Genomic DNA, 18,943 nt, shown 5'->3' with positions numbered 1-18,943 from the left:
CAGAACATGCTCCAGAGTCTGCTCCTGTGTTTAGAATGGACACAAGGGACGACTTGTATTGTGAAATTATCCTTTGATACATTTTGTTCTGTATTTATTTGCTATCCGTTTCATTTAGTTAAGAATCTGGCATAATCACAACCAATAATCTCTCAACATGAATTCAATTATACCAGATTATACCATGTTGACGCTTAAGTGAAAGCATTTTATTCAGTTGTATCTTGTATCTATAGTACACAGTTAGCTAAATCATTTACTCTAATTTCAAATGACTTATATGTTCTTCTATATGGCTATGGTTAGGTTTATCATAAGCAGAATAAACTTTGGAAAAACATGTAAGATGGAAGAGTGGAAGAAGACCAGATGATGTGAAATGCAGTGTTGTTTTTTGAACACGCTGTGAGTTTTTCAAGTTTACAGGGTTTTAAAGTGCTTTTTCAGTTGTTATGCACTTGTTAATGAGCTGCTTTGGACTCAAGACTTATCCCTGCATTTCAAATATATATTTGAAATGTGTTTGGTTCATATTAGACTAAACTGTTCAGACATCTTCTAAACAAAATACCTTTCTTCTCAGATTTAATATTGTGTGCTATTTACAGTTTTTGGAGTGGACAACCCTGCAAGACTATCTGCACTTGTACATTCATGTAAGAAAGTGTATCATGGTCTACATTCTCTATATTCTCTTATTGTAAAAGGTTTTTGAGCAAGAATTTCTATATAAACTGAAAAACCTGAATCTGAAATATGACTCATCCATATCCATCCGGAAAGTTACTATATTTGGATAATAGCATTAACACAGTGCACAGGTAAAACATCTCGTTTACAACTGACCAGAAACAGCCCCATTTATCCAGTCTTCAAAACTGATTTGGTTATGCGACTAATAAAAAACTGCAGTTCAGACCTAAAATTGTTAACGTCTGAAATCAAATATTCTGTTGGTGAATAAAAGCCACCACAGTTCAGCCGGACAGGCTTTGAAATCTGTGGGCCAGACTGGAAGTCATAAATGAGTCTGGTAAACAAATGAGAACGAACAGAAGATGTGTGGAGGTGCTGCAAAAGGCAATTGTTGCTCTGAGCAGATTTGTCATTATTTGGAGGTTTTTCTCCTGCACAACACCGTGATTTGAAGTTGATGATATTTAATTTGTAACTCTTTTTTTTTTCAACTCACTGTATTAAATTAGTCACACTTAAAGTTCAAGACTATTTCTACAAATCAATGTTTTTACTAAAATATTAGGACTGGAATTCTTGAAAAATGAAAGGTATCGAGTTTTAATATTTTTTTCATCAACTTTTTATTTTACTGAAAAAACATCCATCTGTAATCTGTTTCCTGTTTCCTGGACTGGATTGGTGAAGTGTTGTTTCGTCGCCAAAGGCAAAGCTGCTGAGAGTTAGCAGCTCTAAAGTTCTTGAACGATCCAAACATTCAAGGACTGACTTCATAGCTAGAGTTTAGATACTGTATATTGTACATGATAAACACGTTTTGTTCAACCTGATTTATCCCACAGTATTGTTTGTAGATATTCAAATCACTTCAAAGTCCTTTACTCTTCTGACTGTTGTTGGTGGCTTTAGATGTCCTAAAAGCTCTGGCTCTCCTGCACTGATGTGATAATATGACCCGCCTCTTCGAGACACGCCTCTAACTCTGGACAGGCCAAGAGCCTCATGAGAGAGACACAACTTTCAAAATACATAACATTAATGAGCAGGTCGTGTGTTTTAAGTTGTGTGTGAGTTTATTGTCCCTCTAATTTGTGTGTGTCCCAGTGTGCCTGAGGTCACTCTTTGCTCACCGTTCACAGAGACGTTGCTGTGAGGTCTGTTGGGTCCTGGCCTACATCTGCATCAGTCTCCTTAGATTGGGCTTATAATACATACAATATTTTGCTGAAATACAGTAATCCAGTAAATAATTCAGTTCTCCAATAGAATGTAAACAGGAAACCTCCAGGAAATGTCCTGTTTCAGAGGAACACAAACAGCATCTGACATGAGGTTTCATCATCATCATTCCAGCGCTAGAGATAAAATGGCATCAGATGGTGATTCTCTGCCAGAACTCTAAGTTCAATCATCTTATTTATAGGACAGGCTCAAGGTTTATTATTATAATATATATATATATATATATATATATATATATATATATATATATATATATATATATATATATATATATATATATATATATATATATATATATATATATATATATCCAATCCACTTTATGTATATATTTTCAGTTCAAACTGCTCAGTTTTACACCAGGAAATGTTTTATTTAAGATCAAAGCCACTCAAAAATACAACTCAAAAATTCAACAAATCAAAAATATTTCAAATTAAAAAAAACAATGTGACAGTTTGTATTGAAGCTGGTTTGGCAAATTATGCAAACTATGTTTTCATTTTTTTTAAAAACCAACAACTTAGTCTCCAGTCTTTTTTGTGCAAAGTTTAGAGGATTGGGTCGGCCACATGTGCAATACTGAGGTATTATTGTCAGTCATGAGCAGACAAATGCAAATCTGATGAAAATATCATATGGAGTTGAATCTATCACTTTTCCGTCACAGCCTCGCTGTTCTTAGTGAGCGCTGAATACATTAAAACGGCGGAAATAAAAAAAAGAGATGATTATAAGGAGGTCTCTTACTATGGAATGTGTGACTTGTGGACAAAAAAATGACAAGAATACTTGATTCTGTCCTTGTCTGAAAAAAATTGTTGTAAATCTAAATTCAATCAATTTAGATTTACAGTAAGAACAAACATGTGCTTACTGCACGTGTTCGTTCTTTCTGTATTTGCAGCACCATTTACAGTGCAATAACTGTGAAAATCCACAGGTTTGCGGCTACGCCCCACAGAGGCTGTCATTTTTTATAGAAAAATGTGTATAACTTTTGATGCCCCACTCCTGAAGATGAGTCTGACAAAATTTTAGGTTAATTGGTCTTACGCCATAGGAAGAGTTCGTAAAAGTATAAAATTGTATGCTGTAACGACAATAAAACAACTCAAGAGTACTGCATGTTCTTCCCGAGGCCTTGGACGGCCTTTTCAGTGTAATTCCCTTTTTTGCAATTAAAAACAAATGTAATTGAAAAAATACAAGACAGACAAGTTTAATGCCATAATGTGGAACATTCTATGCAATGCAATGACAGCCATGAAGACAATCAGAAAAATGATGGTGCATCTTTAGAGCAGTAACAATTGGGTTTCAAAATAGCATTTAAGTCGTGCATGTCACAGCTTTGTTGTCCATCTGTAAAACCAATAACACCATGTAAACCATTAACCCCCTGCAACTGACAATCCATTATAGGCTATAACCAACATGTGAACGTTTAATGAGCAATTAAATATTTGCTTCATTTCAATGACACTTTGAATGGTGCGTGTAAAAATAGGCAATGTCCGACCTGTGTTCCCATTTATCAAGTATTGGACAAGGACAACTACAGTGGTCACTCTGATGTGGCCCTTGGCTCTAGACTGGGTCAGAGGCAGGGTGAAGGCAATAAAACAGGACAAAGACCCTAAAAACTGTACATTTGAGGTAAAGACAATGCCAAAGCACTGCCTACCAGAGAGATAAGGGTTTCAAAGGTGATGTGTCCAGGGAAATTGGGCTAATTAAGGAGCGAGACGGGTCGAAAGAGTGAGTAGATAACTGGTGGTAATTGCTTGAAACACAGAAAAGTCTTTTGGTTCAAAGGAGACAGCCTATAAATACACGCGTGACAGTGACAACAATAAATATCTCATGACAGGTAATCAGCACGGTTACTCCAAGGACAGCAGACAGGGGCCTGTACCAACCCTGCTGACAGATGAGCTGGAGTCTCTCCAGAGTGAACGTTCCCAACCTGGGAGTGATGGGGTGACCTCTGACCCTTCGCTATGGGCCGTGACAGATCGAAGTCCAGAAATGATGGGTATTATCAATAAAAGGGGTAGCAGAAGTATTGACTGAAATATGGCGCAGGGCAGATGAAGCCCATCAGAGCTGGAGGATTGATGGAGCAATGTGTGCATCCCCTGGGCAAAGTCTAAACTAACATGCTTAACTGTAGGCCTATATAGGCTATTTTAGTGACTGATATTGGTGCTGAAGATTTATTTTTTGACACTTGAGATTTGTGACCTTGAAGCGGTTGAGAAAGTTTTGATAGGTGAAAATACTTGATTTCACAGGTGCTGTTTGTCCTTTTTTTGGCTTCATCTGGTGGCTCCATGACAGATTGCAATGTTTAAATTGAATTCTAAAGGCCCACCCAACTGAACAAAACAAATTGCAGTCAGATATATTAATTATCTCAACAACAAACTCTATACTTAAATATATTTTTATATTAAGTATTCATAAGTTTATAAATCACAAAGCAACCGTATTAACATTCAAGTGACATGAGGAAAAAACAATGATTTTGAATGCAGTTTGAGCAAAGCCTTAATTAATGAGCGATAAAGATTAATGGTAGTTTAATGGTCTGCCTTCAGACCTGTCCTCAAGTGGACGGGATCATTCAGTCATAGATCATATCATAAAAATGAGTGAAACAGACCATAATAGTTTCATGATTAAACAGCGATGAGGAAATGGTAATAGAAATGATGGGAATGGCCAATCAACAGAAAGCAAACCAATATGAAATATTATACCTAAGCTTTATTTGTAATCTCACCAGCACCACCTGGTGGCAAGATATGATTGTAATCTAACATGAAAAATGACAAACAGTCGTGTGGTATAATATTTATTCTCATATTTAATGGATTACAAAGCCCCGTTGTTCCCCCTTCCCTCCCCAAAGTGTGCAGACGGCAAAAAGAGCAGACTTTTAAATGAATGAGTCAAATTTATATAAAAGCCTATCCCTTGTCATTAAGTTCAAGAATGTGCTTCAGCAAATATAGCTGAATTAATTGTGTAAATCAAACAATGTCAATGTTTTCTTTTAGCAAGTCTTTTCATTGATTGACGCATCAACACTTCCCCAGTCACTTCACTGAACATCTCAATCTCTTTCAAAGCTGCCCAAAAGGAATGAAATTAATCTCCAAATCCCATTGGAGAACAAAAAAAAATAAGGTGTAGATTTACGAGTACAAACCTTTTTGTACTAATAACCAATGTAGGTCCAATGATGCTGAAGATTTGTAAAGTGGATTAAATATGACTAATCAAAACGCATTGTACAATTCAAGCATCAATGCAAAAATCTGAACTATGAGATTAACTAACAGATGCAAACAAGTCGGGCCAAAAGCCTGCCATAATCTCCTGTGAAACAAACACTTTAGAATAACCAATGAAAAGTGAGTAAAAATAATATTAGTATCAACACTACCATTCAACCAGTCCATTTCAATGCAAAGCTTTGCACCGGTGTCCAAACAGTAAAGAGAACTGTTAGTCTGCTCATGAGATGGTCCAGAAATCTTTTTATGACAACTACACATCAAAACACGCCAGAAAACAGGTAAACCCAATACAATACACACGCAATCCACTGTCCAAATGTACTCTGAAAAAAGCCTTCAGGTCCTCTGTATTCACTGGTAAAAATCCTCACGTCTCAATTCATGTGACAGGCAGTAGAAAACTAACTTAAAATAAACAAAAATCTACAGGTTTAATGGGCTTTACTGTTCGGCATTTGGCTGAACAGGTTGTAGTCCGTAGTACTTTCAGATCACTCCGATGTCCTTATTGTGGCTCACATCTTCAGACCATAAAGGAGTTCTGGTTCTTAAGCTTCTCTAGCTCTTTGCTCTGCTGCCGCAGAAACAAGACTCTGCAAGAAAATATTAAAATATGAATTAAAAGTAAATAATAAATACTTAAACTGAACTTCAGTTTAGGTGGCAGACCTCTGTTCTCGAAGTGTGGCCTGGATTTCACACACACGAACAAGGGAGCGCAGGTTTTTCATCTCCGTGCACAGCTCAGACATGTACAGGCTGCCCATGTTGTACATGTCCTCCCGCAACCGCGACGCCTGAAAAGACAAATAACAGCTCTGCTTTACAGACCACAGCAGGTGCATACAACAAAAATGAACTGAAACCAGTGCCGTTTTAATCTACATATAAGAAGCCATATAATGAAGTGATTGATAAAAGGCTTGTATTGTCACAATAACAAATATGAAGACTTGTACAATAAGTACTGCACCTGTTTCTCCGTGTTCTCTGAAGGCCATCCTTGGATATGTTTGATTAGGTTCTCATCAAAATGAGTGGCCAGTGTGGGGGTGTAGGTGGTGGGAGTGTCACCCTGCGACTGGCCAGAGGGAATGTGAGATGATGCACCACTGGAAACATTTGATCCTGCGCACAGAGCATCTTGGCTGGAAAAGGACAGGAACAAAATTAGTGTCGCTGATCACTGAAAACAGTTTCACACACTTCAAAAACAACACCACACCTTCTTTGTTGGAAAGTTCTGGGATCCTCAGGACGTTTATCTCCCATTTGTGTCATAACCGAACCTGGTTTTCCTGAAGACAAAGTGCCCTGAAAACAAGAGAAGTTCTATATTCAATTTATGTTTAAATAAATGTTGAAAAACCTTCGGTTCCTTACTTACTCTGTTTTGTGTGGCTGAGTGTGTGCCAGCGGGTGGACCCATGGTAGATTTCTGGTTGCTCTGTGGAGTACCATTACGTGGCGAGATGTACGTCTGTGGTGAAGATGCCTCGGATGTCAGAGAGACTGGAGACTGACCAGAGTGCTGTGCTGCAACTGGACCAGAGAGCATAAGATCACATTCAATTATCCAGCCTCTTCAAATGTACTGGCCGCCATTCATAGGAGTTTATAAAGACTTGCCGTGAAAGATGTTAAAATGTACAATCAAAATTACAATAAAAATGAAAAAAGCATTAATATGAAGTGGTTTGTGTGTTTTTTTTTTTTAAAAATACAACAACATGACGTCGGGCTGCTGCAGCTCTGGAGCCATGACAACCAGTAGAGTTATGAACAGTAAACTCGCAAGAATTGAGGTATATAGCGTGTGAACAATTATCTATATAACGTTTTCTTGATTGTGGTTGTGAGCAAAGACAACCGGGGGCTATCGGACTGTACAATCAACAATGGCCCCGAGATTGAACGCTGTGTCTCGTATAACGCCTGGTGAAGCAGATAAAGCTCCAGATGAAACTAGCAGGTTACGGGAAAGTAAATGACCACTTCATTTTAGACCTGGCCTTGCCCTCATAGTTCCAGTATGCACATGTCTTAGGCCATTGTAGGTTTAATTACAATAACTATTTCCGTGAGCTCGACAGGGAGTAATGTGAAGCTGCATTTAATATTTCAGTCCCAGCTCAACTATGTACACTGTAAATGTCACTGCAGTAATAGATACAGTGGAGGGCGAGGTGGGACGTGATACAGTGTATTTTACACAAATCGAATTCATATCGCAGACAACATTAATGTCCTGCAATATTTATGTGGGAATTGGAGCGTTGGACCACTTTATTATTAGTTCACTTCTTCATACATGTGTTTGATACAAATTATATCATTATACCAATTTTTTTTAATAGGAGGCATGACATTAGCGCTGCTATTGAAGGGTTTCTTTTCTCCCTAGAGGAACCCAATGTTTGCCTCGACGATCCCTCAAATATCAATTGCATCTTATATATATATATATATATATATATATATATATATATATATATATATATATATATATATATATATATATATATATATATATATATATATATATATATATATATATATATATATATATATATATATATATATATATATATATATATATATATATATATATATATATATATATATATATATATATATATATATATATACATACACACACACAAACAAAAGACTGGAAGCCACCAAGTACAGAGCAGAGCAGAGGCCGTGTACAGGGGAACCGTGAAAACAGGATTTTCTTGCTTAATGGCAAGAGAATAAAAGATTCCTTAAACATGCAGGAATCACTCTAATACAACTTCAAGGGAAAACTCTTAAAAGTTGATATTGTATAATATGCCCCCTTAAAAACAAAAAAATAAAAAAAGATAGACATCGACAAAAGCAGAATCTCAGTAGATTGAATGCCAGCAGCATCTCCATGTGGACTTTCAGACCATGTTCATTAAGGACACATGAGAGACGGTGAGGAGCCGTACCTGGGTTGGAGTGCTGAGCGGCTGAGAGCAGAGCAGTGATGTTGAAAGCAGGTCCAGCAGCGAGGAGCTTATGAAGCACAGACCGCAAGGAAGCTTGGGTGACGGCAGCTGCCAAGACTGAAGGGGAGAGCGAGAGGGGAATGGATTTACATACAACATAGATGATCAGGCAAAGGCACACACCAGTGAGGCCACAAGCACACAGACATGTCAGAGCAGTGAATGGAAAGACTGAGAGAGTCACATGTTACTGGCTACCAGTGCAACCCCTAATTTGACAACAGATGACCCACCACGCAAAACTTAAAGCCAAATGTCCACTGCACCACAATTTTGGTCATCTGAAATGAAAGATTTCTGATTGTGGAGAAAATCTTGAATCAAAATGGTGGGTCGTAGGTCTCACAGTGAGACAGCGACAAAGATTTAACTTAGAGTCATCGTGCAACCATAGACAAGATGAGATTTATATTAAACTTATCTAATATTTTTTAGAAACTTGGTCACAGAGTGTCTTCCTCTGGCTGCGTCACAATCAATCGCTGTAAAAAAAAATGTAAACACAAGTGCATCTTAAAGTGCAGCAGAGGAGATCCACTGTGAACAGGGCGTATCTCCTCATTTCACTTTAATTTAGTCACTTTCACAAATGAACAAACACCGCTAGCAAGAAGCGCTAGCCTCAACTAATGGCACCCAGTGACATTCTCACACGGAGCCCCGAGCCTGATACTCGCTCAGACAAACTTGGGTCGTTCACTTGATCGTGTGAACCATTGCACGATGCGAGTGTGTTCCATGCTACGTTTATTTTAAATTCCCCTCGTCTTGTAGTGTGACATCAACAACTTTAAAAGACGGAAAAAAAGCGCAGTGGATACTCAGCTTAGATGACTTGGATATTTACAGCTGGCCATAAAGTGTTAGTTATAGTGACACTAATACTACAGTTTAGCATGAATGAGTCTATATCTGGACACATAAAAATAATAGATAATGTTATGGCTAATATATTTTCATATTACATTTACCCGGTGTCTTCTGTGAGCATTTATAGTTACGCTTCAAAATGGCATATTTGTGACATGAATTAAATAAAACAGCCAACATTAACTGAAGGCGGACTGAAAAGTTACAGGTGTTAATTAAAATGAGCTTACTCTCATTGAGCTTTGCCCGGTCCATGCTTCCATTGTTCATCTGCAGGAGGAGCTGATGGAGGAGAGCCGGGTCCTGGAGCAGACCCTGGGACTGGGCCAGTTGCAGCGCAGACAGGGACGAGGAAGAGGACGAGGACAGGGCAGAGGCAGGGACAGCGTTCACACTCGGACCAGAAGAGGAATGTCCAGAGTTAGATGATGTGGACTGGTCGCCTGAAGGCTCTGTAGAAGGAGAGATTCATATGCAAGTGCGTCGAGTAAAAAAGGTATACATACTTATAAAATTCTGTTCAAGGTAGAATAAAGATTTTTACCTTTATTCTACCTTGAACAGAATTTTATAAGTATGTATACCTTTATACATACTTTTAGCATCAGCAAGTTTTTTTTTATAGAAACTTAGGTAGGAACAAATTTAATACATCAGGTTTCTGGCTCCATACTAATGTCCTCTCCGTCTACAGTTGTGGTTCACAAAGCATGTGCTGGGGTCGAAAGACAAATTGTAATCTTTTTTTTATTGAAAACAGTTTTTTGGTGAAATTGGGACAGACAAAACTATAAACTACTCAAATGAATACAATTAAAACTTATCTTAAATAGTTTGAAACTTGAAATTACAGACAACTTTTTAATATGGGCGTGGGGGGTTGGGGGTCCTGGCCTGACAGGTTTGGTCTACAGAACTCAGCTAAACTTATCTCTGATTAAACGTTCATTGAATTAGCTTTAACCCATTTACTTTTGCAATACTTACTTGAAGTAGCTTTGTCCGGCAAAGCCTCTTGTCTGTAGTCCATGTCTCTGGGGAAACTGTTTGCCACAGTCTTGTCTTTTTGTCGTTGTTCCCTACAGTACAAAATATATGTTGCAAACCATTACAAACAACAAATGCATTCTATAAAAAAGTTGTCAAGATTGAGACATAGTTTCATATGCTTGTAATAGAATATTCTGATCATCCTTGCCTCTCCAGCAGGTCTTTGGGCTTCTCCCACTGAGAGACCTCGGTCCTACAGTTGTAATAGTATTTCTTTCCAGAAGAGCTGATGTGTTCTGTCCAGTCATCTGCTGGGTCCTGATGGTGAATATAAATCATTATAGAGTATCGAACGCAAAAAGCAACTGTGATTGACAAAATCTGCCTTGTTTTTGGCAGCAGTTCAAAATGGCCCAAGAGATGCATTAGTCAAAACAACATTAAGTAAACAAGGAGTTGTAGAACTCCATAAGCAGCTGGATCAATACTGACAAATACATGTATCACACTATAATGCCAAAAGTTTAGTATTTAGCATCTTAACATCTCCATAGGGCCAACATCATCCCGAGCTTAAATACCACAAGGAAGCATATGAAAATCATAGATGAATGTATAGAAAATAACTAAAGAAATCGGGCAAACCAAGTGTGGTTTTCTTGGATATAAATAAGAAGTGTTGCCAGATAAGATCAAGAATTACTGTCTTACTTTTTCAGTGGGCTTGTTCTGAGTGACATGTGACTCAGAGCTGTGATGGAAACTGTTGTGAGAGTTCTCTTGAGGAGAGCCACTGGTCCCTGCCACAAAGACATGCATAATGGTTTAGTGCACATAATCAACTAAGGAGAATAATCAAAGAACAGTATTCCCACCATTTTTTCCTCTAACTGGTTGGGAGATTTTAGCCTTGTTCTGGGCCGTGCTGTCCCCGTGTCTGCTGACCGGACTCCCGTCTGACCTACGCAGCACCTTGTATGGCGGTGTGGGGTCTGATGAGCCATCACGCGTCTTGTCATACCGGTGAAGGCTGCTGGATTGACTCTTTGGCTGAGATTTGTGGGTCTAGAAAGATTTAAGAAAAGTTAGGGTTATTTAGGAATGTTACAGTAATGCATTTCTGGTTAAGAAATCCTACCACTATAATAAATCATGTAAATAAATAAATATGTAAAAAGCGGCCCATAACATTACCTTGTTGTTAAGCTGTGGCTCAACACATTGTGAAAACTATTTCTCAATTATGTCCTTTTAATAATTACGATGTAACTTAGTTTAGTTAGTTAATGCTAGACAGTTGCAGTTAGAAGAGTTTGACTCTTACCTGGTAGGATTGTGAATCCCTTCTTTCATTGCACCTGGAAAGATATGACGACATTTAGAACACTTTGTAATGTTAGCCGAACAACTAAAATGTATTTAAAGCCACTAGCTTCCGGTGGCTACGATAGCTTTTCTGTCAACGAGTTGATTTGTTTACTTTACAAGTTATATAGGATCTTAAGAGCAAACATCTGACGTGTAAGAAAGAAGTAGCTTTCTGATCGTTGTTGTTTGTGTTCAAGCCGGTTTTTTGTCTCGGTGGTGAGGTTTATTTGACGCAGTCGGAAAAATGGCTAAAGTGAAGCCAACTGTTAGCCGCCAGTGTTCGAAGCTAATAGTTAGCATACGGCAAAATCAAACCGGTTGCATAGTGTAAATCTTGCTCGGTAGCACAGTCTATAAACCTATTGTCAGTGATATTTACCCGTCGCCGACTCTTATCGCTTTCCTTGCATACATCACCATGAAGGCCGCGGTGATGTGAGTATGTGTTTGGAAACCGTGGCCTCCTGTCTGCAGTCGTCTGTAGCTTCCTCTTATTTTCACTATCTCTACCCCTCACACACCGACACCTACAAGCCTAGAATTAAACAGAAACAATGCATAGCGGGTGGTCTTTACAAAAACCACCCCCACAGCATCTTCTGACATATAGGTGCACTAGTCGCTGGACTTGGCCGATGTAGGTCAAGAAAACGCAGCAGACTCGGAGCAGAAGCGGAGACAGGAGGAAGTGGGACTGGCTCATGTTGAGAGAGGATACGACACTTCCGGTCCACGCTTCAAAGTAATATTCATCGCGCTCTTCTTTTGGCCTACAAGTAATTATTTACCTCTACGTCATCCCCATGACTACACCGCTACAAGATGTATATACTATGTAATCTAAATATATAAAGATCTATGGCTAAACATTTTAAGTCGGCCAAGTTGACTGTGAAGTAGAGAATGCCCTAGTCTGGGTTATATTACTTAAATATATTTTGCTAAAGATGCAGGTCCATTAAATGAAATTAGACCATCCCAGCAAAAATAATATGTTTGTGTATTTGGAGAGCATACTTCCAGTTTTAGTGCACGTCATCATTCAAATCATATAGTTTATTTTATTATCACACGTATAATTTTACTCTTCACGTTGCACTTAGCCAAGCCTAAATCGTCTGACTTAAGGCAATTTTGCGTTTACCATTGTTATTTTATTTACGTTGGTTATTTTCCACTTCATTTGAAAGAAACAATGGTTTGTGAAGTATTTTAGGACCATGTAAATATTAATAAAGCATTTACTAAAATAACATTTAAATTATGTTTCAAATGTAAAATTAATGTGTGGATTACAAGCACATTTATTACATGTGAACAGTTAATTCATTAATTATAAAATTGTGCATTTAAAACAGAATTTAACAACATATTAATTCATTCAGCTATTAAAACTTGGTTTAATAAATACATTTTTAAAAATCATTTTTAAAACAAAGTTGGATTTATAATTCTGCTATTTAATTTTATTAATCTTTGAATTGAAATTTAATAGCGCAATTCATTATTTGTTTTAGCCTCTCACTTTACTTTGCTTCAAGTCCTTTTGCTCCTCCGAGCTGAAAAACGTAAAACGATGCAAATGAGCTGATCAGGGGGATGATCAGGGTTGCTGCGGCAGCGGCTGGACCAAGCACCACCTTCAGTAGTGGCCTGAAGCCGTTTGTGTTGTTGTTATCGGACAGGACTAAACAAGACAGTAGATCACTTTTTAAATCATAATATCATATGTATTAACCCCAGAGATATTCTTAAGAGTTGAATGACTTCATATTGTTAAATTGTGTTTTAAATGCACAATCTCAGTTTAAAAAATATATTTTAAAATGTTCTAAGTACATTTTATATGTAATAAATATCATAATAATCACCATAATTTCGAATGTTCTTTTAATAAATGCATGCTTTATTATTATTATTTATGATAAGATTGGGTCTCTGCTCCATGGTTTGATTTCGTCACAAGGAAATTTTCCTGGATCCAGAAATAGCTATTGATCACTCACTGGATTAATGAGGTCAGAGCAGACACATATTGACTGCATTATAGACTGTTTCTATCCCTTCTACAGATCCGCCTTCATCCACTCTATATAAGCGGATGGTCAAATGCTGTTCATCATTCTCTGGTAAGTGGAATCTTTTTATCTTGTTTTTATGACTATGCACATTACTTACAACTGTCAATGTTGATAATTATTGTGATGTAAAATCTCCAAACTTTCCCCAGATTGAAAATGAACGAAATGGGATGTTTTTTTTAGGCATCCCTGGCCATGATTTTATTTTTTCATTTAGTTGTTGGATGTCTGCTGCTTTTATTGTATGCTTGCTCTCTCTGTGGTATTGTTTCTCTTCCTCTGTGTTAGTTTTCTTTAATTTTAAACAAATTCAAAAATGTAAATGAAAAAAAAAAGATAGGTTTAATAGGTTAAAATAGGTTTAATGCACCCTAAAGTCAGCATTAGGGGGCAGTCATTTCATCAAAAGCTATTAAGAATCTTTCTGACATGTTCAAGAATTGCAACACACAAACTGTTTTTAGACAATGGAATTGACTCTTGAATTTTAAATATCAGGTTTAATCATGCTGATGTCAGGACTGGAGGCTCACCCGGACAGGGAGGAGGACTACAGGTTCCTCCACAGTATGCTGAGGGAGAAAAAGATTCACCTGCTCTTCAAGGTGCCATATATTTGACTCCACAATATATATATATATATATATATATATATATATATATATATATATATATATATATATATATATATATATATATATCATCTAGACAAGGTCTGACATAATTTGCTTGCCATACCAATGATCGATTTGTCCATTTTCAAATTGTATAAATGTCCATAGTTATTTGAGCTCAGTCCAAGACTTATTTCTGGTTCATTCTGTGTCATCCATTTTGTTGTGATAGATTTTTGTTTTCCCCCTTCTTCCAAAACTACATTCAAAAAATATCCATCTGCTGCTTCCATTGCAGGAGTTGTATGTCCCAGATAAATGGCTGTCAAATTGTATGTTAATGTTGAAAATAATTAGCGTTGCTTTATTCATCTCAGTCCAAAACACATGCCAATGATGGGCAGCCACATTTTCTCCAACAAGTCTTTCCCTGTGAATTCCCTATGTTTTTCCCACTTATTTTTCATATATCTAGTAGTATGGCTGTTAAGATCAAAAATACATTTAAAAATGTATTATTTATAATTTAGATATTATTCATCTAGAGATTTGTGATTCATTTGCCTTCATTTAAAATATAGTAATAATAATCATAGGTATATAATATTCAGTGTTGCTTTGTCTAATTTCCTGGTTGTAGTAATACTGCATTCCAGTTATCCTGGGAGGTCGGAGCTCGGCCATAACTAAAAGAACCAACAGTTGATGCTGTATTCTCACCTGACAGATCCATGAGAGATTGAAGCTGTTTGAAAAGAGAAGACCCATCCCTGCCCAGGAACATTCAGCAGTCCTGGCCTCTAATGTAAGCGTCTCTTTCACAGACTGACAGCTCAGCAGCACAGGAGGCAGCAGCACATCTGCACTGCTCTGTTTCCTCAGATGTAGAGGCCTTTCATTCACACACAAAAGAGAATGTTGCTATTCTCTGTTTCATAAAGTTTCAAGGTGAATGCTTTTCCTTTGAAACTGTAATTGAGTGACAGAACAAGTTACTATTCATAGAATAGCACGAAGTCATTCTAATTCTTCCTGTCATTAAAGATACAGAGGAATATTTTATTGTCCGATATGGATTTGCCCAATGACCAATATTTGCCAATACCAATATTAATATTTTAAAGTTCATAGCAAGTGTACTTTTTAATTTTGTAAAAATAACAACAAAATATAATTATCTGGGTTAAAAACATATTTGTTGCATGGTTGTGTAAATATACGTGCTCGTTCCATTTTTACTCAGTCGTCTCTGTAAGAAGACATGAGGATGAAGTGGGAACTGCACATGAGACAGAGACTGGAGCAGCTTAGAAAAACTATTGGTGCCAAATATCCCATCATTATTATTATTATTATTATTTATTTTGGCCTTTATGCTTCATTTGACTGGATATGTATAGCGTGGAATGGGGATGAGACTGGGGAATGACATGCAACTTTGAACTCACAATACCCCACACAGCAGGCACATGTGCTATCCATTCGACCTTGAGTGGCACAAGATCAGGTTTCAAATTCCCTCTGTGCTGAAAAATCCTCCAATATCACAATAAAAAATATTGGAAACAACATTATGCCCATTTGTTTGGACTCTAAACGATTGCTTTTAATAAGTCATAAAACAACTTACTTTGCTAATTGATCCCGCCTCTGTTTAGCATTGTTGTGTCAGTCCCAAGCCAAATCCAGATTAAATTAAGTTGATTGTGCCATGAAGGACATCTGCCACACAATGAAAAATCTACGCAAATGATTGCAGGCTGTTTTGACCTCAGAAATCTCCTTCCTTCTGAATGTTCTTTGTACAGTGGTATTGTATTTCCTGATATGTTTCCATACTGTCCCTATGCGCTCCTCAGCACTCCCCTCCTTCACCGACTCTGCTGTAGATTTGGTCAGACAGCCACTCTCCGTCTGGCTTAAATCATCAGGACCTACTGCATGGGCCAAGCCTCGGTCTGCTTCCCCTCAGCCAGGCTTCTGTTTGCTCACAGTGGAAACTAATGACCTTCATGCATTGTGTCTCTGGAGTGTGGCTCGACATCTTGAAGCAGTAGAAGTCATTACAATAATACGCTTGACAAGACGACAACTGCTGCTCTGTCTGACGATGGTCAAGGCTGCACCCATTTATCTGTCGCCACACTTGTCACATCGCCTTGAATATTACAGAGTTTTTATGAACAGTGGCTTCAGATCTAAATTCAAGACAGCAAAAGAAACACCGCAATGATATCCATAAAGTTAACTTAAATATTAAATATATTTTTCCTCTTTCAGTTGATGGAGGAATTGATGCATCAGAGCAGCAGAGATGGACTCACAGATCTGGTGGCAATTTTGTCCAAGCCTCATCTCAAGGTCTGTAACAATAAATCTTTTTTTTATTTTTGTTGATTGATTTATCGTCCTACACTTGCTGCTCAGACCTTTTGACTGTTGACCTTTTTTCAATCTTCTGTCACATTATCACAACTGCATATCCTCTTTCACTCCATCCGTTGGGCCTCATATTTTTTACCCTATCATGGCCCAGGCGTCACAAATAAAAAATTTACTAAGGGCTAATTTGAGAGAAAGAAACGTTTTTGAAAATAGACTCAAATAATAGTTCGGTGTGATCCCTCATTCGTCCAGGAGTTGTCGTTGTTGTTGTGTTACTTTTAGTGGCATTTGGTAGCCAACTGAAAAGGTGCATTTTCCGCCACCCACTGTATGTGTTTAAAGCGATACCATGAAAAAAAAAAAAAAAGATTCAGTTATAGTCATCAGGACACTGTTTTTGAAAAAACAAGGCTCTCATCCATGAGTCATTCTCAATCTGTGGGTCGAGTCTGAGAACTCTGATATTCATTTGACTCTGAGTAAGCCCTGGCCAGCGGGGCGGTACCTCCTGATAATGTTTATCTGTTAGTACTGTTTTTGAGCTTCCCCTGAAGCTAATCTTCCAACAGCCCTGTAATGGGCCGTATACATATTGTTAGTTGGCTGCGGCTCCCTCATCACTGATGAGTATCTGTTTAGCATCAGAATAGTCAGGACTGATACCGCCCCATGGCTTCAAAATACTTCTGTATATTACTGGTAGACTGAATCTTAAACCTCCATGTTTTTGAGGACCTGTAGACCTCTGCAAAAAAGGTAAAACCAGTACTAACAAGTAGATAAACAGGACAGGCTATTATCAAGAGGTACCGCTCAGTGGGCAGGGTTTACTCAGCCCAGAGTAAGATTGAGAGTGACTATTGGAGTCGAAATGACCTTTCTTTTTTTTTTCTAGATAACTATAACTGAATATTTTTCTACTCAAATAACAATACTTTTTTTCTTGGGACTATGGAGCTTTACTTTATGGTTGCATCCAAAGTTTTGGTCTTGTGAATGGACCGGTCCAAATTTCTTTGTCCAAATCACAGAGCGGCCCTTAAGTAGTATTTATATTCTTGCAGTTATTTGTCATTCTTTATGACATAAATCAAATTTCTTCAGCTGTACCACCTCTGGCTCCGCCTCTTGAGCTTTTGTGTGTATGAAATACTCTAATGTACATATTGTGCAGTTGAATCCCACTGCAGAAGTGGTGAGTCTCGTTAATGAGGAGTGTGAGCCAGCAGACTTGTTTAAAGAGTTATAATGACCTGTTTGCTCTTGGCTCAAAGGCAGTGCCTCACACATACTTACCAGAGGCGCAGTGTGGAATAGTCTGTGTTTATTCTGTAAAATTATGTTCCTAATTTGGCCAGACACTTACTACTCTTAGCAGATCCTAGTGAAACACAGGGCTACCATTCCAACTACTGACAGAATGAGGTAGAATTAACTTAGCATTACTTTCCCTTTCAAACATACACATTATTGTAAAATCACATGATCCGTGGTCATTGTGAATAAGCATAAACAAGAAGAATTATGTTTGCAGTATTTAGCAACAATGTGGTGTGTAGGGTTGATATTTATTTTTACCCTACAAAACCAAATATAAGTATGTCTCATTAATATGTTGAACATCACTTCACTTCCAGAGCCTCCTGTCTGTTCATGACGCTGTGGCTCAAAGAGACTATGAGCCCATGTTGCCTCCCATACCTGACGACTTTGTGCCAGATGAGGAAGATTCAGTCAAAATTGTCAGCTTGGTAATAACCAAAGAACCTTTAGTAAGTTTGATTTAAACATTTATAGTGTGATTAGTAGAGACTCAAAATGTTGCTACAGAATCTAGACAGGTAGAAGAAAGAAGTACTATTATTAATGACTATCTAGTTCTTGTCAAAGCACAGAGTGCGCAGAGTCCAGCCGCCTTCCACCTTTTCCATCTGTAGTTATTAGAGGATAATTATGTTAATTCTTCTATCACCCACAACTGACTTTCACTATTATTATAGGTGTTCAAATTTCCTGTTCGCATTCGTTTCATCCTGAAATAATTGAAATAATTCCGCTCTTAAATTAACAGGTTGACCCACGAGCCCTGTTTCCTGATATTTTGAGGATTCCATGCTTTATTTAACATCTTCAGTTCATCAAATTAAATCCTGGATCAAATCTCCTAAAAAGTAATGAAACCGCAAATGCATCAGCCCTCCGCCAAGGACACACAATCCTCTAAAACTGTTATTTTAAATGAAAAAAAAAACATTTTTACATCTGGATCTAGTTGTTTCATTAGATATGTTTCATGACAGTAGACTGTCATGCCAAAATCATTTCCAGGAAGTGCGTCCAGTAATCTTTTG

The 18,943-nt window shown here is 37.6% G+C and overlaps 2 protein-coding genes across 3 annotated transcripts in view; one reads left to right on the top strand and one right to left on the bottom strand.

Moving 5' to 3' along the window:
• Positions 1 to 5,471: 5,471 nt before the first annotated feature.
• Positions 5,472 to 12,217, bottom strand: LOC140356271 (WW domain-containing adapter protein with coiled-coil-like). Of its 2 annotated transcripts, XM_072441105.1 has the most exons (13): positions 11,892 to 12,216; positions 11,469 to 11,502; positions 11,020 to 11,209; positions 10,856 to 10,944; positions 10,353 to 10,462; positions 10,142 to 10,233; positions 9,385 to 9,606; positions 8,225 to 8,341; positions 6,634 to 6,788; positions 6,472 to 6,560; positions 6,220 to 6,394; positions 5,916 to 6,043; positions 5,472 to 5,839 (listed from the first exon to the last, which is right to left on the bottom strand). In XM_072441105.1, exons 1-13 carry the CDS (start codon positions 11,930 to 11,932, stop codon positions 5,770 to 5,772), a joined length of 1,512 nt encoding a protein of 503 aa, XP_072297206.1. In that variant the 5' UTR covers positions 11,933 to 12,216; the 3' UTR covers positions 5,472 to 5,769. The 2 variants fall into 2 exon arrangements, with proteins under 2 accessions (XP_072297206.1, XP_072297207.1); XM_072441106.1 differs by lacking the exon at positions 8,225 to 8,341 and having other exon boundaries at positions 11,892 to 12,217.
• A 1,359-nt stretch (positions 12,218 to 13,576) lies between these two features.
• Positions 13,577 to 18,943, top strand: part of LOC140356270 (MAGUK p55 subfamily member 7-like) — a 17,462-nt gene continuing 12,095 nt past the window's right edge. Inside the window, exons 1-5 of the mRNA XM_072441104.1 lie at positions 13,577 to 13,641; positions 14,092 to 14,198; positions 14,935 to 15,012; positions 16,488 to 16,568; positions 18,230 to 18,364. Of these exons, the coding sequence (XP_072297205.1) occupies positions 13,614 to 13,641; positions 14,092 to 14,198; positions 14,935 to 15,012; positions 16,488 to 16,568; positions 18,230 to 18,364 (429 nt within the window). The 5' untranslated portion in view covers positions 13,577 to 13,613. The remainder of the gene's footprint in view (positions 13,642 to 14,091; positions 14,199 to 14,934; positions 15,013 to 16,487; positions 16,569 to 18,229; positions 18,365 to 18,943) is intronic.

The sequence above is a fragment of the Eucyclogobius newberryi genome, unplaced genomic scaffold (genome assembly GCF_026437365.1).
Source record: "Eucyclogobius newberryi isolate DKJ021-1_F unplaced genomic scaffold, fEucNew1.0.hap1 SCAF_12, whole genome shotgun sequence".
Taxonomy (NCBI): domain Eukaryota; kingdom Metazoa; phylum Chordata; class Actinopteri; order Gobiiformes; family Gobiidae; genus Eucyclogobius; species Eucyclogobius newberryi.
Note: the sequence above shows the minus strand (reverse complement) of the source record. Positions and strands in the feature narration are given on the sequence as shown.

What these genes read in the sequence shown, in the direction of transcription:
- LOC140356271 (XM_072441105.1), bottom strand. Translation starts at nt 11,932, where the DNA reads ATGGTGATGTATGCAAGGAAAGCGATAAGAGTCGGCGACGG. An exon ending in GGGATTCACAATCCTACCAG is followed by an intron (nt 11,210 to 11,468) that starts GTAAGAGTCAAA and finishes AAATCTTTCTAG; the next exon opens with ACCCACAAATCTCAGCCAAA. An exon ending in GCCACACTTCGAGAACAGAG is followed by an intron (nt 5,840 to 5,915) that starts GTCTGCCACCTA and finishes ATTTTCTTGCAG; the next exon opens with AGTCTTGTTTCTGCGGCAGC.